This window comes from Linepithema humile, chromosome 6 (assembly GCF_040581485.1).
Source record: "Linepithema humile isolate Giens D197 chromosome 6, Lhum_UNIL_v1.0, whole genome shotgun sequence".
Lineage (NCBI taxonomy): Eukaryota > Metazoa > Arthropoda > Insecta > Hymenoptera > Formicidae > Linepithema > Linepithema humile.
Genome location: NC_090133.1, coordinates 21,025,936 through 21,053,133, shown reverse-complemented (window position 1 = coordinate 21,053,133; position 27,198 = coordinate 21,025,936). Strand labels below are relative to the sequence as shown.

The window sequence follows — 27,198 nt, the reverse complement described above, 5'->3', positions numbered from 1 at the left end:
ATAAGTGATTATTGCATTCTCTCAGAGAATGCCGATCCGATTCTACGGTCCAACCAACACGTAGAAACCAATAATTGAAGGAAGTAGTTTGCCTTAACTATTAGCGCCGACGTATCTAGCTATCTGCGCTAGTGTCCGATAACGAAGACAGTTGGGCTATCGTTAGAATTAATATCGTCCGTTCAATTTCGATTTAGCTGTCTAATGCATTTATCTCACTAGATATTGCATCGGGAATATCGAGAAATGAAATCAGATAAAATTTAAAATAGTTATTTAAGACACAGGCAAATAAAATACCGATTTTGATCGCATTATTCATCGATTCGTAAAATAAACAAAAAATTGACACAAAACGAGTCATTAGTGTCACTTTTAAATACTAAATAATTATAAGAATATAGCGCGCACATAAATAAATTTTATTACGTCAAATTATTTCAATTTTCGATCGTTACTAGATGTAAACTTTACACGGTGCGGAAAAGTACGTTCGATTATCGATCGCGACTGGATCCTTGCTTATCAGAGCGCACAATGATAAGAGATACTCGCCTCCAGCCGGCGGCGCGCCATCGGTGTACGGTTTCCATCGTGGAAACTTTAGAAGCGGGAAGAATGTTCACGTCGCGACAACTTTCTATTTAAATTGGATGGGAAATGGAGAGGAACGACTGGAGCGGGGGGAGGAGGAGAGAAAACGTAGGCATCGCTCACAAGGGAACGATTTCAGGGTAGATTTCGTCCGCGTCGCGTTACGGCCGGTATGTCTCTCGCGTATCGACGAATGCATCGTTTAACAAAAAGCGCCCACGCACCTCGGAGTGTTCGAAGAAAAATGAATTTATGTCCCGCCCGCCGCGAACCGAAACGCGAGACGCCTACGCCTCAAGTGTTGATAAATGCGGAGACTGAAATTCATCCTACCGATTGCGCGTCTCGCGCACAATGTAACGCCGAGAGAAACGCTTTGTTTCCGTCCGAGTGTTCGAAGAGGCCGACGGTGGGAGCATCAAGGTGAGAGCCGTCTCTTTCTCTCCCTCGCGCGATATGACGGTAACGGCGAATAATTTCGCGCGAGAGGTGTAGGCGTCGAGCGGTTTCCCTGCCATCAGTTCGGGAAGAAACGCTATTACGAAAATCGAGTAGAGAGACCCGGGGTAAATTGGACCGTGAGAGAAGTGATAAGACATGTCCTCGCGTTTAACGCTTTAATACTTTATCATTGATGATTCTCATTTCCCGACTTAAATCATCCCCGAATAGACAGCGCGGATAAAAGCAAATGCTTGATTGATGAACGATTCGATTTAGACGAGATAAGTTGATAAGAAAAAATTAATTCCGTGTTATTTTGGAAATTCAAATTTCTACTTTTATTATATTACTAGGAATATACTTGCAATAATTTTTATTAGATAATTATTTGTTTTTCTTGTAAAATCGAATTTTAAAGATCTGATAAATCATTCAGAAAAAACAAAAGAAGAAAGTTAGCGTACGATTAATAATTTATCCATTCAAATAATATTTCCTAATTTATATAATGTTAATTATAATATATTATTAATTTATAATAAATCCTATAATTAGAGATTGATTATCGACAGTAACACGTTATTTCTTTTTAAATACATCAAAATTTGCCAGTAATTTATTCTTCGATTATGTAGAATAAGCTTATGCAGAATATATCATAATACATCACAATAGTGTTTCGTTTCATCTATCTATACACTCCACGTTTTGTATTATAGATAGACACGTTGAGATATAGATTCAACACGGTCTCTCCACGGTTTCCCATATCTCCTTTTGCAAAATGAAATAAACAGTCTTTTGATTATAACGCGACATTTTGCTCCGTTCTTTTTTCTCGACGGATAGAAAAACGTACCAGACGATTGAGCAATTCTGCGCAGCGTCGACGGTAAACCAAGAAAATCTCATTCTAGCGGGTGAAATAACTTTATAACTTTTTCCCGAGATTCTTGAATATTCCGAAATAGAGTATACGCGTGTTATTTTCAGACGGTGAGAACTGTTCAGCGAAGATGCTCGAAAATGATTTCGGAATGCTCCGCGGTACACTCTCCAAGTTCAATTTCTGCGAGAGAGTAGGCGAAACTCGCCGAAAGTTTCAACGAGCGCCTCCTTTAGGCTCGTGGTAGCACGGCACCCTCACGCAAGGGTGCTTTCAACTCATTTCGATGAAACTGCCGTTCTATTACTGCTCCATTTGTAGCGCTAGAAAACTGCTGTTTTGCTCCCCCCGGAAAAAACTTTCGCGAATTATCGAAATACGTTATCGCCATAATCGCCGGTGAGGTCCTTGCAATTCCCGTACATTGTATTTATACTCTCCTTGTGTATAATTATTCTTCGTGCATTTAACTCCAATGCATACATAGTGTTCCAGATTTCAGCGTTCAACAGTATTTTTCACAATATCGTACAGCTTTTCTACTTAATAATTGTTTAGAGAAAAATTTTAAACGTTTTATTTTATTTTTTTTTAATTTAACGAGTATGTGGGAGATTTCTTACGCCAGCGGTTATAATAAGGGGTGGCTCGAGTTGGGCTCCCTTTGTGCATCAAAATCGTCCTACTTCGTCAGAAAAGAAACCCATCCCGACGACATCAAGGCGCTCTTCACGTACCCCCTTCCGTCCAACTTGGATCGGGAGTCTTTTTCGCGCTCGGTCGGCGGGGGAACCGTCTCATTTCCGGCTGCTTGATCCCTTCGCTTTGCGCCCGAATGACATGTAAAGAATGGAATCCACAAGAGCATCTTGGGTCGGCACCATGGCAACGGATCGCTATTTCGGCACGGTCGGCTAGTTCACGAAGTTTTTGCGCCCGAGATGGCGAAGAGTGAATCGCCAGGAAGCGAAATCGAGCTCATCCCGCGATAAAGGTGATCGTGAAATGCACACGCGATTTTCATACATTGCTGCACCGAGTGCATGAAAGCCGTGGAGAACTCTAGCGGGATAGAATGTGAAAATTTGCGAGGAATTTAATCCATGCGAACAATGCAATCGACATCTACGTAATAGTAAAATTACAACTGTAGCAAAACAGTTATAATTAAAACAAATAAATCGCTTTAATTTTCGCAAAACATGTGAAATTTTTGAAATTTTGAAATTTCTCCATTACAATCTATTATATTTTGCATACTTTTGTATTTTAATATTTTTTTAGATACTGTTTTAGATATTTTTAAGTATTACGGACATTTAGGTATTCGTTTCGAATTTCGGTATTCCTGCAACACTGCAAGATCAATTCGAATAAGATTAGGAAAACAGTAATCAATATCTCTCTCATGTGTACTAGCTTTGTAATTGTAATACGATCGCTAACTCAAGGACAAGATCTAACACACGCGTAACTTGAGTTGAGGTATCATCGAACAGCGGTAGAGATTCCCTCCCCTTCTCCGGCCGTTCACTTCAACACGGTAACCACTCACCAAGACGTCTTTCAGCCCCTAAATCGTGATATACATGCAAATTTTCCGTAGCACGGTCTACAAAACGGAACTTTGACCGCCATTACGACGGTCGGATATTGAATATCGTAATGCAGTGCCTCCGTTCTGCTCGGTCATATACCACGAGGGAATCGAGCTACGCCCACATGGAATTTCGAGAGAGACTTTACGTTCTTATAACGGGTGTCCCAGGCACATCGCGCTGATTTAAGGGCTGTGAGCAAAAATGCCAGTAGAAATTCAAAGAAATTCTTAGGCATTGTCGGGGATAATTATTAGAAGTGAAAAGAGAAGTTTGAATATATAAAACTTATTCTGTAATAAAGCGCAACTGATTTTTGAGAAATCTCGATTTTTTCATCGCCAGTATTCTAATATACTATGTGTTTCCCCGGATTTGAGTTTAGATTGTGCTGTTGGAGAATAACGGGATTATTACGGAAAATATTTGCGCTTCTTGTTATGAATATCGATCATCCCGCCGAATAAATTGTTTAAACTATAAAACCGAATAGTCTGGCGAGCATTGCGGGTTTCAATATATGCCCTATATATGTATGTATATATCGACATAGACGTTATATCCATTTCATGGAGTCTGCAGCAGCATGTATATATCGTTGTTGACTTTTTCGCATCCATCCATAAATTCAGGAACGAATTTTTGCAGGACATCTCGATTGGATTCCTCCGTGTATTACATTCATATATATTACACTTGTGAGTCAACAGTTTTATTATCGCGGCTGAAAAGTGAATGGAATGATTCCTGGATTTGATCAATTGATCTACACAATACGATGATTCTGGCCCTGACCTCTGGTTCCAAAATTATGCGCGTAATAGCGATGACAGTACTGTTGCACGAGCCTTCCACATTGTTACGTAACTCCGTAACTGCAGTTACGGAGCCGTGCTGACTGTGAATCTGAATTGCCTTGAGCACGAATAGTCCCGCGATCTACAAGCGTCTTTGCTGCTGAAAGCGCTGAATGATTTATCATTGTTACCGAAAAATTAATCTTTTCGTTGAATCAACTATAAATTGTGTCCATTGTTAAATTGTATCTTTTAAATTGTATTCTGTCGTGGACATACTATATTCTATGGCAATTGAATATCCGATATATAGAAAACGAGAAGATACCAGATAAATTGAATAGAGAAACGAAGTTATTAGAAATTGTAGACGGGAAGAGAAGCGTGCGCGATATACATGTATGTAATTTCTGTGGACATTTCTGTGAACTCGCTATTACCTTGCTCTTGACATTTTCGCACAAATACGAAAACTTAGTTTTTACAAAGTCGATATATATTTTTCGAAAATTACAAGGTGGCTTTTAATTATGTATAATTAATTGAATTAATAGTTTGCAGAATATTTTACATAAAAAATAAGTAACAGTTATGTTAAATACTATACAATTACAACTGTTTTGTTAGAAATCTGTGCTAATAAAAAATATGAAGAAAGAGAATATAAATAATGTAGATCTAAAATTTTAATTACAAATAATCACTGAAAAGATTTCATAAAAAGTTTATCATTATAAACAGAAAAGAATTTAATTTTATTGCGCCAAAAAGAGCACATATTCTTAAAACTTTTTTACTATTTCGAAAATATAGGATGCAATCGTTTATCGCATACAAAGAAATACTCAGCGTAGTATTGTACTTAATATCATATAGAATTGCGATCTACTCGAAGTACTCGACGAAGCGGAATCCTCGACATACATCGAATCCGTTCGAGGAAACAGGCAAGCGTGAATTTAAAATAAACACGTTCGCGCTTCTATTTGGGAATTTGCTTTTGTGCGGGTGAACCGATGCGAATGTCGATCCGTGCACTTGTCCAAGCAAACAGAATTTGACTGCGGCGGCGTAGCCGTGCGGGCAAACTTTAAAACCCGGACAAACTATCCGCCGACTGTCTATCCGCCCTTCGAGTGGGAACGAACAAGTCGCGAATGGAAGAAGCACTTTACTAAAGAAGCTGGAAAAACGGTGCCACGAGTGGAAGATGTTTACTCCTTCGTTTCTCCCGACTCTGTGCTCGAACGGCACCGATAGTATTCCGCGCTAAAAATGTCCATTTGGAGCAATCGCCTTGTAATTTTCTCGCGTTTCGCGCCGCCTCGAAACGTTTACGAGTTCGCGAAACGATGTACTTACATTTCGCTGAACGATTTCGAGACCGGCATCAAACGAAAATTGGATTTCCGTAATGCTTTGTAAGTGAAGATTTCTGACGTTCTCTCTTTATTTATCTGTATCATATAATGTTTAACGTATTATTAAAAAAGTAAAAGATATTGCTTAGAAAAATGCTTAATTAATGTCATACAAAGCATCAAATATAAATATTTAATCCGTACGTTATTATTTTAGCATTTTTTATTTCAATTTAAAATCTAAAAAATTTAAGCAAATAATTTTAATTTGGAAGATTTTTCAATTGTAATGCAAATCTTAAAAAGTGGAGATTACCAGGTTTGCTGCGATATCTCTGACACATCATATTTCGCATTTAAGAGGAAATATAAATTGCTGGGAAATTTTAATGTTTACGAGGTCAAGTAGGAATAAGAAGGTATTATTTGAGGAAGTATTATTATTATGTAATGAGCGTAGTAATCTCCATTTTAATACCTGCTAATCTTTTGGTTGGCCTTTATACACTTACAGCAGATTTCATAAATCTCTCGGTTTTAAGAGAATAAGTAGTGCTCAAAGCACGAATATATCATGAAAAATATAATTATTGAAATGATCCCATTGTTAATTTTATGAAAAAAGTATAGGACTTGCATTTTTTATCAATAGCAAAATATACTGTTATCGTTAATTACCTATACTGATTAACTTCTTGGAATTGGCTTCTTCATTGCTAATCACGTTTGTTATACACAAACATAACAATTTTTGTTTCTTCCATTTTCTCAGAAACCCAAACACATATTTTATCTCCCGCGGTCTCGCAGTGAAAGTATACGATACCATCACTTCGAACTTGGTGATTTCTTACAATTATTCCGGTCCATTTATTTCGATTTATGTTCTCACACCGTGAGAGAGAAGCCATTTACAAAAGGAAACATTACAAAAAAGCCACAAGAGGATAAACAGCCTGGCACCTATCGAATTCTTTCACTCACATTCATTGGACTTTTTTTATTGTAAAATACGTTTAATCTGTGCTCTCGACGCGAAACAATAAAATTACTAGAAAACCTAAAAAAACATCGGGTAAGAAAGGAGACGCTGATAGACTTGTCATTGGACAGCAGCCGCGCTCTCTCGATTCACGTCGTGGTTCACGTTCATTCAACGTGCGCCTATTGTCGGGATTCGATCACCCCAGAGGATTCGGTTCGCCTCGCGCTCGACCTTCGAAGATTGAAACCACGAAAGCGCGTACATAGGTACGATGTAGGTGCATGCACGTCGTAGCTGGTGCGAGGGGGACGCAGGAGTTCGGCGGGCTCGGCAGGGTGGCTTTCGGAATCAGGTAGAGGCAGGTTGACAGACAGGTTAGGAGGGAGAGAGAGAGAGAGCGCGAGGGCGGTCGTTCTGCAGCTGGATGGTTGCTTTCTGTCGATGGGCATTGTCGGTGCATTGACTTATCGACCAACGGAGGATACGAAGCATAGCTCCGCGTTACGATGGATCGCGGTTATGTCCGTTGTTCCGGTAACGAGGGTCGCCCTTATCCGCGCCCTATCGTACATACGTCCATCTTCATCGCGCGACTGGTGGGACACTAGTCAATGCTTGTCATTATCTGCCAGCAAAGACAAGAGGCGACCGGACGAGAAATGTCGCCAAGTGGGAACAGGAATTTGTGTGGCGTGGCAGTCCTTGCTCGTGAAGGATTAATGGTACTGCCGTAGTGTGTAACGTATTTCTCCATTTCTCTCTACAGGGCGTTAAAACGTTTGAGCAAACTTAGGTATTCATTGATTTCGAGTTTATTTCTTTTCAGCGAAAACGTCGCGCCGTGAATAGAGGTCGGTGGCTGCAAATGCTCAAAAATGAAAAAGAAGTTAAGCTTCTTTGGAAGTTACGCTGAAAAGTCGAAAATAAGCGACTAAGCCATACAAATAATAAAGCCTTATAAAATATATGATAAGGATGTATATAGCTCCATTGAATTCTAAATCGACTTTACTTTAGCTTAAAAATTTTACCTATTTTAATTTACACAATGCTGCGATAATTCAAACAAGTGTATTATTAATTCATCCTGCATAATGCAACTTTTAATTGAACAAATGCGTTTAATCAATACCATGCCATGTTATATCAGATATTTTGTATATCAATTCGCAAATGTTTGCGTAACATTATCCCAAGCGAAAATACGCAAGACGAAGTACATAAATAGAACATCGAGGCAGCATTCATTGTTACCTGTCGCGCGGCGATATTTACAAATGCGAAAATCTTTAGACATATGTCACGTCGGGGCGTGTTGCGCGGCGTGGAAATAGCGTTACTTATAGCCCATTAAAATGGATGCGAAACAACTATATGCGCGATCGTATATGCATGACACCACGTGTCGCGGTATTGCGGAGGCGTCGCATGCATCAAGTGGATTTCGAACTTAAATCTGCCTCTATCTTGCACTCGTATCTAACGGAACGACCGGCTCGTGTCATCGCCTGTTTCCGGTGGCGAAAATGCGACTGACGCTTCGAAAAAGGAAATAGAGATTAGATTAGGCGGAAGGAACCCCGAATCACAGAAGCATGATATGCGTTATACAGAATCGATTATACATGCCCGCGGTGTAACTTATTGTTATGTTACACTTTAGAGTAGCTCCTAGAACTTCGTGTTATTATTCTATGTTGTACTTTAGGAGTAGTTTCTATGTAAATACATTCATATCAATATGTACTTTACACGTAGTAACTAGTGGCGTATCACTGTTAAAATATTATGCTTCAAACTTGAACATGGAGATAAGTACGTGTCCAGAAAAATAGTAAACGATACTTTTTAAAGTAAATTTACTTCAAAAAATCTAAAAATAATTACTGGACGACTTACTGCAGTTGTATATTACATATACTGCGCAGGTAGAAATGTAATATACAACTGCATTAGTAAGTCGTCCAGTCGTTATCGTTGTCAATAATAGCCTGGCTCCGTACTGTAGATAGCATGCATTATTGACAACGATGGCGACAGGATGACTTACTGATGGTTGCGTGGTTGCGTGTTACACATTTACCTGTGATAAATATGTAAATTTTTTAAATTGTTTACTACCAGTTCTTTTAAGACGTACTCTGTAATAAAATATGCAAGAGTAGATAAAAAAAAAGTCTATACATATTTCTTTGATAAATAACATAATAATCTAACGTTTGAATTTTTGTAATGCACGTTTAAAGAATTCATTTCAAATTAAATCCAATTATCGACATAATATCTGCTTGATTCACTCAAAAGAAAATTGCTTAAACGCCAGAGATTTGCGCGCGTAGATTCGCGCAATGAAAGTAGCGTTCAAGTGTAGTTTCTCGTCTCACAGACAGGTAACTGAATGTAACAACGGAACGCGCCTCTACATTGTCACGATAACGAGATACTCCCGCATCCGCTCACCTATCTGTCTCCGTTCTGTGACTGCAGCCAGCGGGCGGAGGCACTGCACGTCATTACCTGGCGTCGTCGACGGAATATGTCTCATGTCCCTGCGAGGAAGGACGAAGAGGCGCGCGGTGAGGACAGGCGGGAAGGGTGAGGACGTGGAGGATGCGAGCAAGGCCCGCGCTGACGGGATTCTGTAAATAAGCCTGCCCTACCAGCACAATGGTCATCGACGCTGCAATGATCGATGGAGAGGACTGTCGATTGAGAGACTAGTACAGTATATACGATCCGATGGGAGTTTAATTAATTTGCTCATTGCAATTAATGGAAAACACGAATCTTATATACTCGGATGCAATATAAATCCTACAAATATAATATAAATCAATAAAATATATAATTATGCAATCATATAAAGGTAAATGTAATATTTGCCCCAATGTGATGATATTAATTGATATTTAAATAGCTTCAAATTGATATTTGAAATTGACATGATTTTATATGGTATAGCAAGTTTTATAATAATGTGAAATGAACGAGTAATATTGGTAATAATATTGGTAATGGTATATAGATATTGATTTTGCATTAAAATTTCTCACAGTGCATGAAAATCGAAGCGTCTCTAAAATAAATATCTATTTCCAATAAAGTCAAAAATTTTCTACTTTAAATTCAATGGAAAAAAACATTCTCAAAATTGAAACTTCTTCATACAACCTTTAAAAATATTTGAACTATTAATTAATTAAATCAATCATCTTTTTCGCATTCAATATTCTCTGCGAGTCTTTCGTTAAAAATAGAAGACAGCATTGTAATTTTGTGATCAAAATTGGCAGATGCCACGATAGCGCTAGTGAAATCGTAATGAAGGGAACTTAGGTAGATGAGTGCAGAATTTTGCTGGGGAAGTTTGAAGAGACCGGCGAGAGAGGAAAGAGGAAGTAGTAACGCGAGGAATGCATTTCTCTAGCGCAGCGACAGCGGGAAATGAGAAATAGGAAACGAAGGATAAGAGATACTATCTACGCTACTGTGTCTGCAGCCTTCTTTTACGACATTAACGACGAGAATGGAATATCTCGATGGGAAACGAAAGAGATCCTATCGTATACGAAATGTTAGTAACGGCCCTTGATGTAAAAGCTAAACAGTCCTTCGAGCTAGGAAGAGAAGACCGAGCAATAAACGTCGAATAGGGACTTCAAAATAGAAAGGCTTAAAGTCGGCTTTAAGAATTTCTGATTAGCCATTTATGAACTTGCCCTTAAAAGAATCTTAATAAATTTAGCATGACTTGTAAATAAGAAAATTTTACAATACATATATTCGGATCTTTTGCGTTGCAAATTACAGCTTAAAGTATCTTTCTTTATCATTGTCATGTAAATTCGGATTTAATATATTAAAATATATGTTGGAGAGCTGACTGTAATATTAAAACTCGAATGTTTAAAAATCTCCATTCTGTTTTTCATTACATTATAGACAAATTGCGTTTATCTCAAGTAATTATAGAATTTGTAAGGGCGAGATACAACTTCGGTGAGTTGGTGCCGTGGTCGCGACTATCTTTATTTCGCGATATACCCTTTGGTTTCGCGAACTCGATAATGCCGAGAAAATTATACGTGGATTTCTCCCTCGCCCAGTGGCTGATAGGGATAAAAGCGAGTGCGGGTGCTGTTACACAGTAGAGCAAAGTCGTATTTTCTCAGGGTACGACACGCAGCTCCTGCGCGAGTAACAACGTTGATAACGAAAGCGTCACGGTTCGCGTGGAAATTTTCGCTCGGAGATTACGGATTAGCTTATCTGACGCAACAGAAATGCGGGCAATTATTTCACCCACTTTCAGCCATCCTTCTGTTTAGCAACACCAAACATTTGCGATATTACTCGTTATTCCATTCGCAAGCGTCACAAATAAGCGATACGGAAGTAAATTTTAGTAAAATGACAGCGTTGCGTTTTTATTATTTTTACATTCATAATTACGTTGCTCTATTATTGCATAATTTATAATACAACTGCGAGAAATATTAATCAACATGACATTAACATAATCCTCTTAAAAAACAAAAAAAATTAATATCTTCTCAATTATTATCTTATGAATATTCAATGGAGATACAAATGCCTTTCCGACAGGATCAATTCAAATATTGATTTGAATAATCTTTCACAGCTCACAACTTCTTCTAGTTAAAGTTGCCGTATCATCCGTTCGAGAGAATCCCGATCGTACTTTTCAAACGGCACAGTGCTCCGATATCTCGCGAAAGAGTCGCCGTTGAAGCGCGTCTCTCTCAATACAGGGTCTTTATTCTGTCTCCTCTCTCGGTACGGACCGAAAATCGAGTTTCAAGTATCCTTTCGATTCTCCGTCTACCGTGGATGCCGGATTAAATCCCGACGGGATCACCAATTGCCGGAGGGAGGTTGCCGGATACGTCAACGTTATTTTTAAACAAGAAGCAACATCTCCGCGACGAACGAGGGGGATAACGAGGAAGCGCGGAGGAAGCGCGCGCCGGCTCGTAATGGAATTTGGCCGCTACCCGGAGGAAAATAAAGACCGCGCTTTTCCTCTTCGGTCGGCGCTGTCGCTGTCGACTGCTACGAGAGAGGAGTCGCTAATCTAACCGATGCCGGGCCGGGATTCACGGGGCGGACTCGATAAACGAAAATTGCGTTCGAAGTTTTCCGTGGGAAGCGTTTAATTGTTTCTCCATGTCGTCTCTGGCGCGTCGCATAGTTTCCTCAAACCTAAATCTCATCCGACAATGCAATTTTCCCGGGTGCGCGGATTGAAACTCATCCCCCCCCCCCCCACCCTCGCGCTCTCAGTGATGGGAATACAATGAGGAAACGCGTGTGGTGGGTGATGTGTGTTAGTAGGAACATTACGTTAAAATAAGAATTTTCATTAAGTTCATTCTGCGCAATGTCGACGCTACTTACGACTCAATTCCTTGCTTTTAGATAAAACCACAATTCCATTACGAGATGCGAACGTTTAACATGTTATTCTTAAGGGAAAAGCGCATTCTTCTTAAACCCGTAAATCCTTTCGCACTCTGAAACTATTATGGTTTCCAAAGATAGCGCAGCTTGCCTCAAAATAACAGAGAAAGCAATGTGGAATTTGTATCTCAAGCAAGCTTGTAAACTTTGCTTGTGTGTACACCGTTTATAAAAAAATATCGATGTATCACGATAAAATTCTTGCTGGCAAAAGTGGCTTTACAAAGTATTCTTCTGCGACATTTAAGACACAAATTTTCTTAAATAATAATCTTGAACACTGTGCTATTATTATAATTTCTTTATCTCCTTATAACAAAATTTCATTAGGCGAAAAGGCTTGCTTTCGCCCAATGAAAGCTTGAAAAAGATGCATCAATTTTTTTTCATAAATAGTGTATAATAATTTAACAACAGCATTGAAAAATTACGTGTGACGACAACAGTTTAATTACAAATTGTTTCTAAATTAATTTATCTTCGTTATTCGTATAAAATTAATACTAAAATTCTCATGTCGTATCAATTTGCATTATGCAATATAATTTATTTGTCAATATTTATTCCTTAAAGAAAAAGTTTTAACCCTCTTGAATAAATTCCTTCTGCCTAAAGCCTGTTAGTGGAACAAGCAAACACAAACGTTCATGAATATGAGACGACAGATATCTGTTTGATCTACGAGTTATTGAAAAGGCATCAACCCGCTGTTATGGCCGCCACTGTGAATGAAACGAAACGGAACGAAAGCCGTAACGATTCAACGATACGGCGCAAGCCGATGCAACGTTGCGCTTATGTTTGTTTGCTTATCTCGTTATATTCACGATCGCGACGAAACGCGAGATACTCACGCACATTTTCACCCGCTCACAGGCGGATGTGGGGAAGAGTGGGGAGGGGCGGAGGTTGGGGGGAGGGGTAGTGCAATTGCCAGCAAAGCGCTCGGAAAATCCATCGTTGATCGCTTTTTGGTACGGGCTACTGGCCGATTCTGCGCCGAGGAAATGAGTTTGCCCGAGCTACCGTAAGCCACTGCAGCTTTCCTGCCCGCCGTTCCCACCGATTTTCTTGCTTTCTTGGATGCGAGCGAAGTTTAAAATCGACCATAGCGCGACCGTGAGATTCGATACACGTGATGGTATGCAGAATTCACTTTCCGAAATATTCTAACACGTGGTGAGAGTAAAGTAAAAGTATTTTTTATTCAGAAAAATGCACGAAGAGTACAGCTGCAACTTTTAAATAAATTAACTCCTCAAAAATGTGGATTAAATGTCAAGTTTAAATAAAAAAAAATCCAACAATTGAGAACTTTCTTAAAATTTCATACCTGTGCGTTGTTGTTTTATTTCACGGTAAAAGGTACGTGCCAAAATACAAAACATCATTTGTGCAAAGACTTTTTTTGGGTTCCGATTACTTTCGACGTTTCTCTCGCCAGTGATCCGATTCAACAGATTTTCCCATTAACAGTGATTGAATTTTTCATCAAACATTTGCACAACCGACATGTTTCGACGAGAGTATAAACGATTCTCCATAGGAGAAAAAAAAATAGCCGACGCCAACTTTCATTTTGTACAGGATTTAAACGAGTATCACTGGCACGCGGAAGCGCGACTTAATGGAAAAAACGAAATACCGTTTCCGGTGCTTTAATGGACGCGCGTGAGAGATGAATCGACCGGGCGCGTGCTTCTTATTGCGCGAAACAGCTGGCGAAACAGCGAAGCAATGATTAAAATCCATTATCGTCCCGTAAATGGCAGCCAATTTACGGCCACGGCTAGTCGCGCCTCGCCCGCATTTCGAGAAGCGCTCGTGTCAAATAAATCGGGCCATCGGAACTCGGCTAGATCGCCCGAACCTGACTAAGCATAACGTGTATAATGGGATTAAGATCGTCTCTCGTTAATCCACTTATACGAGGCGTACTGCGAAACCCAACGAGACGTCACCCCTTCTTCCGAACCTAAACCCATTACGCAAGTGTATGCACCTATGCACCCTCGTCGGCGAAGGATTACGTACGCCCGAGATTCCGGGTAGAAAATAATATTTAGGAAAGCGGCGTGTGTGTATGATCTCGTTAAAGACAACGTTCATGAATATAGATCTCCATGTGCAGCGCTATAATAATAATCCTTTGGTGGAAACGACGGGCAGATCCTTGATATAAGATTTAAAAAGCAACTTTGATCATGTATCTATATATTGCACAATTTATTACGATGCTATAAAGTAAAACAATCTGGCTTATAATTTTATTTATATGATAAAAAAGTAAAAAAAAAAAAAAAAAAAAACAATTGTCTTTAATCGCAATATTGTAGAATAAAAATATGCGAGCAACATTATTATAGAGTAATGTGTGATGCAAAATATGAAAGTTAAAAATGTATATTTTTCCCATAATTTCTTTACTACAATAAAAATGCCTTTCAATAATCGTGCAATTCTCACTTTAAGCATTGTTCGATATCTCGGAGAAACGATCGTAAGCGGAAATTAAAATAAGCACAATTTTCAGAGAAACCGGAGCTAATTGGACCAGCATTATACACACTTGCGTCGCAGCCGTGTTGAAAATAATCGCCTGGATCTCTTCCCCATCCGCGTCTATCATTTTCAGTTTTCGCTTCGTCGATTAATTACAGCCGGGCTAACTAAAGCTCCCGCAAAAGTGGATCACGCCCGCGCGGCCATTTTCTTCTCTCCTCGCTTGTTCGCTCGCTCGCTTGCTCGTTCGCATCGGGTGCCTTTTTACCGGCTCTTCTTTCGCCCGCGCACGGGATTATCCGCTCGACGACAGCGGGAAAAGGCCCCGAGATTTCTTTCGCCGTCAATTATACCGAGAAAATGGATTTCGCGATGTTGCCGCGAGAAATACGATCGTCCGACTGATAAAGACCATCCTCGCCAAATCCGTTACGTGAGATTTTAATAACGCTCACCGGCACTAAATACCAGCAGAAAGCTCGCATCACATTCGCGCGCCTTTTGACGAGAATTACGTAAAAATTCAATTTCATCTGCGCTGAGAGTTGAATTCCGATAGATTAGTTCCACCCTATTTTCATGTTTTCTACGCTCTCAATTATTACGACTAACGAAGCGGATTATACGGGATCAAAAACGTTATTCACGGAGTATTCATCGAGCACCAGCTACTTTAACCCTCTCTCGATACTTCGATAGAATCGAAACCCAAAGTGGATTGTTATTGGACGAGACACTACAATTCATTTCTTAATAATAAATAGAGTATTTTAAACGTCGAACTTTTCATGATGTCTGTCATGTAACAGTATATTGATGACTAAGATTCATTTCTTATTTTATTGCCGCAATTTATCTGAAGCAATAGAGAAAAGACTGAAAAATATCTCTTAACTGTTTTGCTAAAATTATCTCGTTTAAAAAGCATAACATTAATCGTAAAACCTTTTTGTAATTTAACGGTGCACAGTATTACGCATCCGAATTGTCATTGCGACGGCTGGATACGTACCTCGCAGTGGATAAAACTGAAGAGATTTTCTTTAAAGCCATAGGAGGTCATATACTTTTACGACAATCATTAACTGCCTGGTTCTTCCTATGAAGCTACTCCTTTACACCAGGACTGGTTACGACATTGTAAAATTATACAGTTTGTGCTACGTGCACGAGCGACACGTGCGCACGCATTATCGAATACGCATTATGCAAAGTTTTGTGAAAAAAAAAAAAGAAAACAATTACTCGGCATCGGGCGGCTATCAAAGAGGTAATTTAAAGTAGAACGACGCCTTCTCTTGCGCGCACATGTTAAAGCGTTTAAAAAAGCTCTAAACAGGCTCGTGTAATAGGCAGAGAAATTGCACTTTATCAGAAATAAGTTTTCTAATAATAATAAAATAAGTACAGATAAAAATAAATGGTTAGAAACTCACATTAAATAAAAGTTATAGATTTAGTAAAATATGTATTAAACTTCAGGATTGTATTTTGTAGTAAACTCAAAAGTGTCTTCTTTGCACAATTTTAAGCTGGTAATTATTATACATTCCAATGTAAATATTTTAACGTTAAAATTTAAAGACTCTTCGGCAATTGAAGAACAAAAAGATAAGCAAATATTTTTCAAGCAATTATGGTTTCAGCAAACTTTAATGTTGAAAGTTTCGCAATCGCAAATAACAATAGATCTTCAATTAAATTCTCACTGGCAATGTTGTTCAATTTTGTTGTTTAATTTTAATGCAAACCGTGCAAAACACTGTGACTAAAAACATCAAAGCCAAGTATAATTTATCTATTCTAATACGGTAAATGTGCTTTCGTGCCGAGTTGCGTCAAGTCGCGTCATGAAGGCAATTTAATATTGTTAAATTTAATGTAGAGAGTCGTAACCAGTATGACTCGCGTTCATTTGCGAAAGATAAAATTCACGGTTGCTCGGCTGTAAGAGGGAAACTACTGGCGTAATTAGTTACATGTATCATACAGCTGCGCTCGAGCATGAAGAGGCGATATGAAGCAAATTCTTTTATGCGACCGACCGCGCGTTTGCGCCAACCAATCGCAACGCACATTTACGTTATTTACATCGTGGTTGTTGATCCTTCATGTTTCTAGTAATTTAGCATCGTACTAAGTTCATTCCGCTCGCGATCCACGAGAGTTCAACGGCAACAGAGTGAAAGGGACGTGAAACTTTCCAGGGGATTAGCAAATAGTTAAACCAGTTTTTAAAATCTATCGCTTAAAAGTATCGAATTTCTAGTTTGAATCGGTAGTATATGCCGTTGGTATGCTATAAAAAATTTCTTTTAAGCTTTAAGTTTCAAATAAAATGTTCGTTGCAAAACTATGCGCTAAAGGAGAATGTAGCCATCCGATTAATTGCTTCAACGTTTGATGTATCAGCATTTATGGGCAATCTCCAATATCGGGAGTGAAGTGTTCTTCGCATGAGTGTTCGTGAATCTGTTCCCCCGTGAGATACACTCTTCGGTACAATAGCGTCTATAAAACCATCACGTTTCATAGCGGCATTTTTCGTGCGGTACGTGCCGCCCGTGTACCGCGCGATTATACGACTGCGTAGGAAAATGAAGCCGAATCGGAAAATTCCGTGGTTCTATATATCGCAATAATCTCGACATAAATATCGTCGTAAAAGTGACTTATTTCCACGGCGTATTTTATTGCGTAAATCGCAACGGATGCTTCTCGTGGAAACTTTTATAGGTATTCGATCTGATCTTTGTTCATAAAAGTAAGACTCTACTCATTTCATATTTTAATCACCAACAGAATTCTATATAAAATGTAATATATATTGTGTAATATGTAGCATTAATTATATAAACATTCGTATATTACATTTTTCAAATAATTAAAATAAATAATATAAATATATAAATAATTATAAATTGCATATAACATAAATTTCAATTGTAGAGTATATAATAAAAGAAGAAATGATAAAATTTTAGTTTAATCAACTTGATTAAACTAAATTCTTTGTTGACTTCGCAACAGACAGAATCCTGAAATGATCACGCGGCATCAGAGGCTCGACGCTGCAATCAGATAGTCGGGAAAACAATCCGCCGGATGTGAGATCGATGATTGCGGCGTGGTAAAATCACGCGGAGCGTGCGCTTTTCCGGGCTTTACGACGGGCGATCGACTCGTGCCTAGCACGCTTCGCGGTCCGGGTGCGGTCGTAAATCGGCCGCGATACGGCCGCGAAATTACACAGACATATAGCGGGGGTTACAACCACCGAGCCGCCTAACCCCACGGATTCCATGAATCCCGATCGCATAATTCATCTCGCGGGCAACCGTCGATCGCGTCGAGGCGTTAACGTCAGCGTTCTGTTTCATACCTGTGTCTATATGAACAAAATCTATGTATACACAAACAAAATTAAGTCTTTAGCTGTTTACTGCAATATCACGTGAAACAGTAACCGAGCGAATATTTAACAAATTTTTAAAATATGTTTATAAGATAGCCCGACATTAAATGAATCTCAAAATAGCTATTTAGTGTATAAAGAGTTTATTTTAGAAATACATAACGTAAATCCCCTATTATGTTATGTAGAACAATTTGATATTTTTAACTTTTTGATCAATTTAAACTCAAAATTAAAAAGTGAAAAATTAATTTTTTTTTACTTTACTTTTTTACTATGTAAATTCCAGCAAAAAATGTCTAAAATTATATCATTTACGCATAAAATAAAGTGCTGTTGATACTTTTCCAGTGTTATCGAAAACTTTGTGTGATAAATCACAATGTTACATAGCCACGGTGTTGTCTTATGCGCTGATTAAGTGGAAAATTTATGAGTACCATAAATAATATTTTAATTGCAACTATGTTGCAGTTCTTTCCTTTTCGCAATGGCTCAAATTTAATAACCCTTTTCATCTCGACTGCTAAACACATTTGAATATGTAGTCACGCTTGCGTATCTCATTTATGTGCCTAATTAGCATTACTCGATGCGCGCGATTGATCGCTCGCTGTACAATGCGCTTGTCACGGCTGTTAGAAATATTAACCGCCGAGTACGAAAGCCGGATATAATAACGTTAAATAATACGCTTTAACAGACCTATAACCGCAAACCTCCGGTAATACATTATATTTGAAAAGTAATTGAATGGGACTACTTTCCAACAAAATTCATTTTATAGAGCAGTAAAAGAGAGATTTTTTAATGATTTATGATATAGCCAAAATTGATAACGGTATCCAATTTTGCAGAAAAATATTTACGATATAAATCGTAATCGATTTTCTAAACTGTAAGAACATTAATCCATCGATTAAAGCTAAGTGTTATTAATTTTAATAATGATAAACTCCTTGACCAATCTAAAGTTCATTCTTTACTCTCTAAAATATTAAATCAAATAATTGAAAATAGTTTATTAATCATAAATGGATGTTACTTTTTAAAATTTAATATTTAGAAATTATTTACTACTAAATATAAAAAAAAACTGCAATCCACAATTGATATGGATATCGATATAGTTAATAAGACATTGACATAGATACTGATATATACATAATTAATAATGTCTAATTCTGAGTTTAAGATTCTGAGTTTAGCAGAACTAAGGCGATTTTCGATAGATGTTAGTTTTCAAAACTTTTTGTTTACTTTCTATTACTGACTACTTTATAAGCAAAATGTAAGATAAATCATAATGATCTCGTAAGAAAGTAACGAGTACTTATGTTATTCCCAGAAGTTACAAGCTATGCAAATGTCGACAATCGTTTCGAGATGATTTACAATGCCGTGGTTCCCGAAAATGCGGTGTGCGAAAGCGCTCGGAAACTGAATCGCGTACTGTCTATGAGTATCCTCGGTCGAGAAACTTCGCAGTTTCTCCCAAAATTAGCGAAACTCGTTTACACCGCGAGACAGGTAGTTTCATGCCGGGGCCGTTATAACGACGAACTTGACGGCAACGGTATATACACATCTACGTGCTTCTGGTTCCGAGGAAACAGAAGAGGAGAGAGAGAGAGAGAGAGAGAGAGAGAGAGAGAAGAGAGAGAGAGAGAGAGGAGAACAGCTGATGCTCTAAGATACGGCAGTTTCGGAGGGGCCGTTAACAAGGCACGTTACTGAGTATCATTTCTGGCCGGTTGGAGCTGATGAACGTTCGGAATATTGCGGCTTCTCAGTGCGTACGGATTGCCCTGGATTTCCAGAATTTGACGCCCCCAAAATTTTGTATATTCCTTTAATTTGTTCAAATATTCTCGAATTGTCGAACAAAATTGTAAACACGATTGGTCATACTATTATTATTACCAATTTTTAGTTTACTCTGCTAATGCAACACGTAATTCTTTGTTGTTTGCATTTAAATAATTATATAATTACTATTTTTAAATAATCTCTGAATACTTTTAAATAATTACTTATTGTTTTAACAATTCTATTTAAAAAACTATGCGATATTAAGAAACGAGAAGTACACCAAAATTGTAGCTTTTGCAGAAAATATAATTTTTATGTAATACTTTGATCAGATTTAAATATTACGATCGTTCTTGAAATTATTTATAGCACGAAAACTCGTGATAAGTTTCGTGATGACAAATTATAGCGCGATCGATTTTCGCAAATTGATACCGTGAATTCATTAACTGTCGAAGTAAAGCTATACAAAGACGGCAAATATAGAAAGAGAACTCGATTATGTGAGGCGGTATTCTCTTACCGTGGATCGCGTAGAGCTTCTCCGAGAACGTTGACATACTTGGAATACAATCCAATTTTATATTGAACGCAGTAAGAAAGTTTTCCGTACGTCGGTGTCATTTCGAAGTCGACTAGTCTCGCATTCGATAGCATCGCGATTTACTTCACTCCGACGTCGACGAACTCTGATTGTCTCAATTCTTGAATTTTTCGTATAGATGTTGTACTTCGGTAACTTCGTGTTTCGTTGTTCTGACTTTTCTCTTGCAATATTCACAAAAGTATGCATTTATCCAACATATCAATAGCACTGTCGATCGAGTGATAGGAAAAAGATTACACTTTGTTATGATTTATGACACCATTGTGTGCGAACCGTAATAATGCGTAAAATATTTTATCGTGTTTTGTTTTTGTAAGTTTTCAATAAAATTGAAATAATTATTTAAGTTTAAAATAATATAAAATAATTATATAAATTTAGACCTTATTCGTATTAAATACACAGATATTTTATACGAGCAAAACTAGCTTTAATCTTTATTCACGTTAAATACGCCAGTATGTTGTACAAGTGAAACTAAAGTAAGTTTGCTAATGTAAAACAATAAGGTAGGCAGAGAAACAAGATACTCACATTTAGCGTGAAATATGCAGTTGAGTCTTTGCATTTTCTACAGTATATTAAATAGTTTGAGACGGCAACTCGAATTTATTTCACTTTGAAATAGATGCGCCAAGGTTGAATTTACCAGGAGAAGAATCTCTCTTTCAGCCCGTCTCGCCTGACGTATTCGCCCAAACGGCGCGCGCGAACGATTTGCCCTCTCGTCGTGAAACTTTAAGACAACTCGTTATGAGAGAGGCGACCGTCGTCGTCGTCGCTGTGTTCGCCGGTTTTAACCGGCTCGACTGTTTCGCGAACGTCAAATCCTCGGAGGCTGCGAGGCAGACTTTGCGCTTGGCGGAGATGCTGTTGAACGACGTCATAATAATGATAATTATTATTATAAGTTTGGGCAAGACGTCCGCGCGTCGCCAAAGTTTGACGTTAATGCGGCACCGTGCGGAATTAACGTCGGCTTGCCCTCTTCTCGAGATTTGTTCTCGCAGCGATTCAGCGCGAAGATATTCCGGTTTAGCGAGTTAATTCGTACAGCTAGCTTCCGCGACAACGACGGATATAGTTTATCAAAAGTCCACTGAACGCGTCCAGCGGGGAAAAAGGGCAAAAATACAAAATACGCTTGAGCCACGATATTTTTAACCCCGTTATCCCAGATTTTAACGGACGCGCAATTAAAAAATCTACTCCACAATGAACAATCCCTTTCGTTGAAATAATTTCGCTAAAATTGTCCCGTGGGTTTTAATCCGCAAAAACCCAGCAGATTGCACCTGACCTAATAGCGATATTTTTATCTTCCGCAAATCAAATTTGCGCAACAGAATAAAAGATTGGATTCTGCGGTCGAGATCCGAATGGCTGAACGGCGGAAATTACGTCTGGCCCGAGGGTGATTTGGAGAAGAATAATCCGGCGCGCTCTTATCACGCGCATTATACGCATTACCTTGTCATTTTTTTAGTCCACAAAACAATGCCGCGATAAATTAAGTTCAACTGCACGTGCGTTAACGATGTTGCTCGCCGTCACGAAATTGCATTTAATACCACGAAGTGCAGAGCGTTTACGACGAAGAGCAGAGAGTACATCGAGCTTCAAATACAGCAATAAAGAAAAATAAAAAATTTATCTTTTTTTAATATTATATTTCCGCGAATTTTCCGATTGAACAGTGCTTAGTGAGAAATTACCGCGGTAAATTGCCGACGTTCATCTAATCATTCGGTATTATGTGCTAATGGAATGCGGAAGCTTCTTGTGGTAGGTCTACTCGCGAATGACTCCAGGATGAAAATTTAATGATTGAGAACCCGTAAAATGCCGCTACATCGCGTCGCCGTGTGAAGATTAGACGCTTTTGCGGCCTATACTTTACGGCCGTACCTTTTTTTATAATACCTCTAACAATCTCTCCCGCTTCCTTCACTTCACGATCGAGCCTCGATCCAGGCCGGGAGAACTCGTCTCATGTCATCGGTAATTATCTCTTCCATTACCGCAAAAATGAATAATATAGTCCCATTATATCGGCGAGGCGCTGTCCAGCGGATAAAGTGCTTGCAGCCAGACAGGCCTTGATTAAGATTGCTCGATAATTGACATCTGAGTCAATCTTTCTTTTTATCCGCCAACCGAACGAAGAACCAGTTGCGAATCTCGTATTATATTACAAGTGACGAGAGATGTCGCTCTTTGCCTGCGGTTAATTTAAAATTGCTCTCTACATTTTTTTTCCCCCCTTTTCTTCGATTTATTGCGATGGTCGTGAGTCATCGCTCGTGAGACTATAGTCGCTCGAAATTATCTGTCGCGTGAAGCATTACGAAGCATTACTACGCAAAACGTTAAAGTAGATAATTCGCAATATCGTGTCTAGCTTGAGGAAATTACGTGAGTTCTGTGACCTTCCCCATATCGATCCCAAGACCACTGACAGTTGGCTGGCGCTAAAGCGTTTCGTAGTAGCGACGGCAAATACGAAAATATCAAAAAGCAAATATTCATTTTACGCAAATTACAGCGTACTGCTATCATGATTGGAAGACAAGTACGCAGTACTTTTAATCGAATGTTCTCAGTGAAATTTAAAAAAAAAAAAAAAAAACAAAAAAAAATACTAAATTATTTATCCACAACTAATGCATCTGTTCGGAATCATAATTTATATTATACTATTTTGCTTTGCAAATATTCTTATGTATTTTTACCGTCATCGTGCTCCCCTTTTTCCAGATTGAGATAAAGTACATGCATTTTCTCTGCATTCCCTTCCTTTGTGCGGCAAAGTGTTTTTGTGACTCACCTAAAACAGAATAAATATCATATAAAGTTAGAAGCAAACACATCAAAAGCTTGTATATGTTTTGTATGCAAAATCATCGGGCGCACTACAGAGATATTTATTCGCGAAAAGAAAGTCAACGTCATAACACGCAAACGCTTATATGCAGTGCTTTTATCGTATGACGCATCGCTCCTTTTTCTTAAAAGAGCGTCGTTTTCCCAAGATTAAACAACGCTTCAACGTGGATATTTAAACCTTCACATGCAGCTGCGCACATTCTAGTTGAAAAGCCACAGGAGGCTCTTGAATTTCAACTCCCGTTGAACGTATTATCGCGCGGCGTGTTGCCAGCACGTACAGCTACCTCGATTCTTATCGCTCTCCTTGTAACGTATTGCGAAACTATAATAATTACACAGCGTTAAGCTAAAAGCATGAACCGTTAGATATTTCGCGCTTGATGCGTTTAATCGTCCTTCACGCGAGCACGCCGCGGCCGATGCAATCTCCAAGAAGTTCCGCCTAATTCTCAGCAGGGAAGTCTTCACTCTCTTGATGCATTATTCAATTTTCGCTTTATCTATAATAAAAGGTAAACATAGCATCTTCCACAATATTTCTATTGGCATCGCAAAGTTTAATAATATAAATATAACTTAATAAAATCTCCAGAACTTCCAAATTAAACAAGTTTATTAATAACTATAAGCAATCGTTAATTTTAATTATAATTGTAAACAATTATTAATAAAATATGATAAAAAAGTAAAAGTTTATAGTCTCACAAGTGATGACACAATTATTGCAAGTAAAAAATTTAAATTATTTCTTCTGCAAAATCGAGAAAAAAAAAGAGAAAATTGATTTGAAAAAGTAAACTAAATATAAATATATAAAGTTATTATTTTAAAAACAGCTTGATTTGATTATAAAAATTTTATTATAATATATCTTCATCATCATTTCATAATTATGCCTTATCGAAATTATTCATTTCACTTGATTCAAGTTTATTTTAAAATAAAACATTTATATGCAGATATAAAGTAATATTTTTACGGAACTTAGTAAAAGTTTCGCGTAAATTTTACGTGCGATTTAATTGTCCCGCGACAAAAAGATACGACACTTTCTCCACGAATGCATCTTTGTTTCACCCTTCGGTGTGATTTCGTGATTCCAATCCACATTGCAATATGCAACGTGCCGGTGCGGGTCGCGATAGCTAGCGGCTGCAAGGAATAGTAGCTGGCGAGTGGCCAGCCGCCACCGATATACCGCGCGTGTTTCTTCGCCGGCATTTGCATACCAAAATCCCTAAAGTGTGAAACTATTGCCGGTAAAGCCGATTCGCAGATTACAGATTAAACGGATGTCCACGGTTCCGAACACGCTACCTTTCTTTCTTATCAAAGATACGCGATGCTTAAGGAAAGTATTTCGTCGCCGCTATTTTGTTCCAGCATGTTGATCGCTGTACCGCGACCTTGATCAACATTTCCACACTTTAATCGATGACGAATGTATAATTAGTAAATGTCGAATCTTAATTATTTATAATAATTTGAACAATAGATAAACATAATTTTGAGTATATATTAATGGAGAATAATTTTAATGAAATTAATGGATAAATGAAATTCAGGAATTCAAATTATGCTGTATTTACGCTCGGTACGAGGCATAAATCCAACTATAACTAACATATGTTTCACACGACATTGCGTCACACTGTATCGTAACTTTACCTGTCATATGTGTATCCGTTTTGCGTTAAAGCGTTGCACCACCTAAACGACAGTCACAAGCAAAGTTACAACACAACATGGGTTTTACGGCATATCTCCGCACCGCACCTCAATTTCACGATGTGATTATAATCGTAAGTTTACTCGACGACGACGACGATGGAGACGGCGACAACGTAATATGCGCGAATTGTAATTCAATTAGCAGCTCTCTAAAACTTTGTCCGCTTGATGCAACTACCGGAAACATTTTCGGTAAACGACCGCGAACGATGAGCTCGCCTTGGGAGACGTCGTGGGAGGAATAACACGTGTTACGCTCATATTCGCCGAGAGACAAGCGCGAGTTAGCGGAATTATATCGGGGCCCGCGCCAATGAAGGGAGGAGAGGTCTTCGTGGTTAGCACGCCGTTGAGTTATTAGCTGTTTCCCTTCAGAATTAGCGCCAAATTAGCATACCATTAAGGTTGCCCGCACGCACGCAGGTTACTCGATAATCCCCTAATCCCGGAGTTTATCTTCGCGTGATCCTATTACCGCCAAGTGAAATTCACCGCAAAATACCAGCGGGATCTTCGAGCGGAGCGCGTGCGACAGGTATTATCGTTTTTTGAAAGTTTATATATACGCGGCTGGCGCGCAACAGCATCCACTCGAAATTATCGTGTGTGCGCAGCACACGCCGGGCCTTCATAAGCCTCGAGGGCCACGGTATTAGCGACTCTATTATTTTACACGGCTGAACGGTATTTGCCCGCGAGCGCAAGCCCATCGCAGTCGCAGCGAGTTCGCAGTAACGAAAAGCTCTCTCGCTAATGAGAATAAATTGCGCGCGATACTTTCAAGCACTCGGCTCTGTTAATTATGACGTTATAATGATAAAGATGCGGAGAATGCGTCGAGATTTGCGACAGTGTCCACAATGTACTGATTCACAATTACATATCTCATTTCTTGTGCATGTCTCTGATGCTTGAATATAATTATAAAACCACAGAGTACATAAAAAAATTACATTTCTAATATTAAGAAATAAAAATATACGACAAAATACTTAATGCTTAATACTTAATTTTTTTAAGCAGGAAAAACATTGAAGGAAATAATATTCTTAATTATTGCAACCAGAGATTTAAAGAAAGAAAAGAAAAAAAGACTAGAAAATATAGAGCCTTTTCTAATATGCATAAACGCAAAAAGCGTTCTGCTGTTCTTTAAAAAATTATAACTATTATAGTCGATAATTTTCACACGTATGTAAATTCACAGCTTGCAAATGAAATTAATTCTTAACGTTATAAAATAATTAGTCTCAAAATTATCCATATAATAATTGTAATTTCACAATTTTTTTGTAGTATAAAATATATAATAATTCACTCGCGTGAGATCAAAGATCTTTAGAAAGGTCTCGCACGAACGATACGAGGTGCATTACGTGGTCAGGCAACGTGACAAGCTAAAGACGTTCATTCACCGTGCACGCGCTACTCCTTACTAGAAATCGTGCTTAATTCGAGATCATGTTCGGTGAGTGGTCCTCGGTGGATGGACGCGCCCAGCAGTTCACTTCGTGCCTCATTCGGGTGCAGAGGTCGTGCGCGGGCCTCTGGCAGTACGCCGGAAACCCGACCTGGCGGCTATCAGCCGTAGCATTAAGCGAGGTGCTAATTTCAGACCGGAAGCCTTTCGGCGAAATTTACTGGCGTCCGAAGTTTCAAGGTCTCCTCCGGGAGATCTTTCGGTGCGGATTTTAGGAGCACATTCGAAGTTCACGAGCATTCAAATGCATTTGACGCGTAAATAGCGGAATGACATAACGCGCGATAACACGCGGTTGCTGATTAATTTTGGAATTAAACCCATTCGTCGCCAGAAGTGAACTGGAAGCGCGAGCACGTTGAAGCAGGTGAAATGCAGTTTTACAGAGAAAAAAGTTTTCGGCACTCGTGTGCTGCGGTGTAGCGGGATTTTGTCGCGCGATTTTCACAGTGCGGCGGAATAAGCAAGCCGAAAGTTTCTCAGATCGCATTAGAAGTCGGCCGGCTGAGAGTAAGACCATCCAGACTGAGGCGTTAATTTTACCACGAAGCGGAACGCCACCCGTGGGATGCTTTCCGAGGACGAAATGGACGCGCACTCCGAATCCTCTCTGGTG

The 27,198-nt window shown here is 38.8% G+C and overlaps 2 protein-coding genes and 1 long non-coding RNA gene across 12 annotated transcripts in view; 1 reads left to right on the top strand and 2 right to left on the bottom strand.

Annotated features, from left to right (window-relative positions):
* LOC137000467 (uncharacterized) overlaps window positions 1-10,474 on the top strand; it is an 89,600-nt gene extending 79,126 nt beyond the window's left edge. Inside the window, exon 3 of the long non-coding RNA XR_010890689.1 lies at window positions 9,153-10,474. This is a non-coding gene — a long non-coding RNA (uncharacterized lncRNA). The remainder of the gene's footprint in view (window positions 1-9,152) is intronic.
* The window catches only part of LOC137000466 (uncharacterized), a 128,161-nt gene extending 104,832 nt beyond the window's left edge, over window positions 1-23,329 (bottom strand). The window contains exon 1 of the mRNA XM_067357020.1: window positions 23,215-23,329. Coding sequence (XP_067213121.1) covers window positions 23,215-23,271 — 57 coding nt within the window. The 5' untranslated portion in view covers window positions 23,272-23,329. The remainder of the gene's footprint in view (window positions 1-23,214) is intronic.
* The window catches only part of Fas3 (fasciclin 3), a 302,280-nt gene that overhangs the window by 150,631 nt on the left and 124,451 nt on the right, over window positions 1-27,198 (bottom strand). The window lies entirely within an intron of this gene.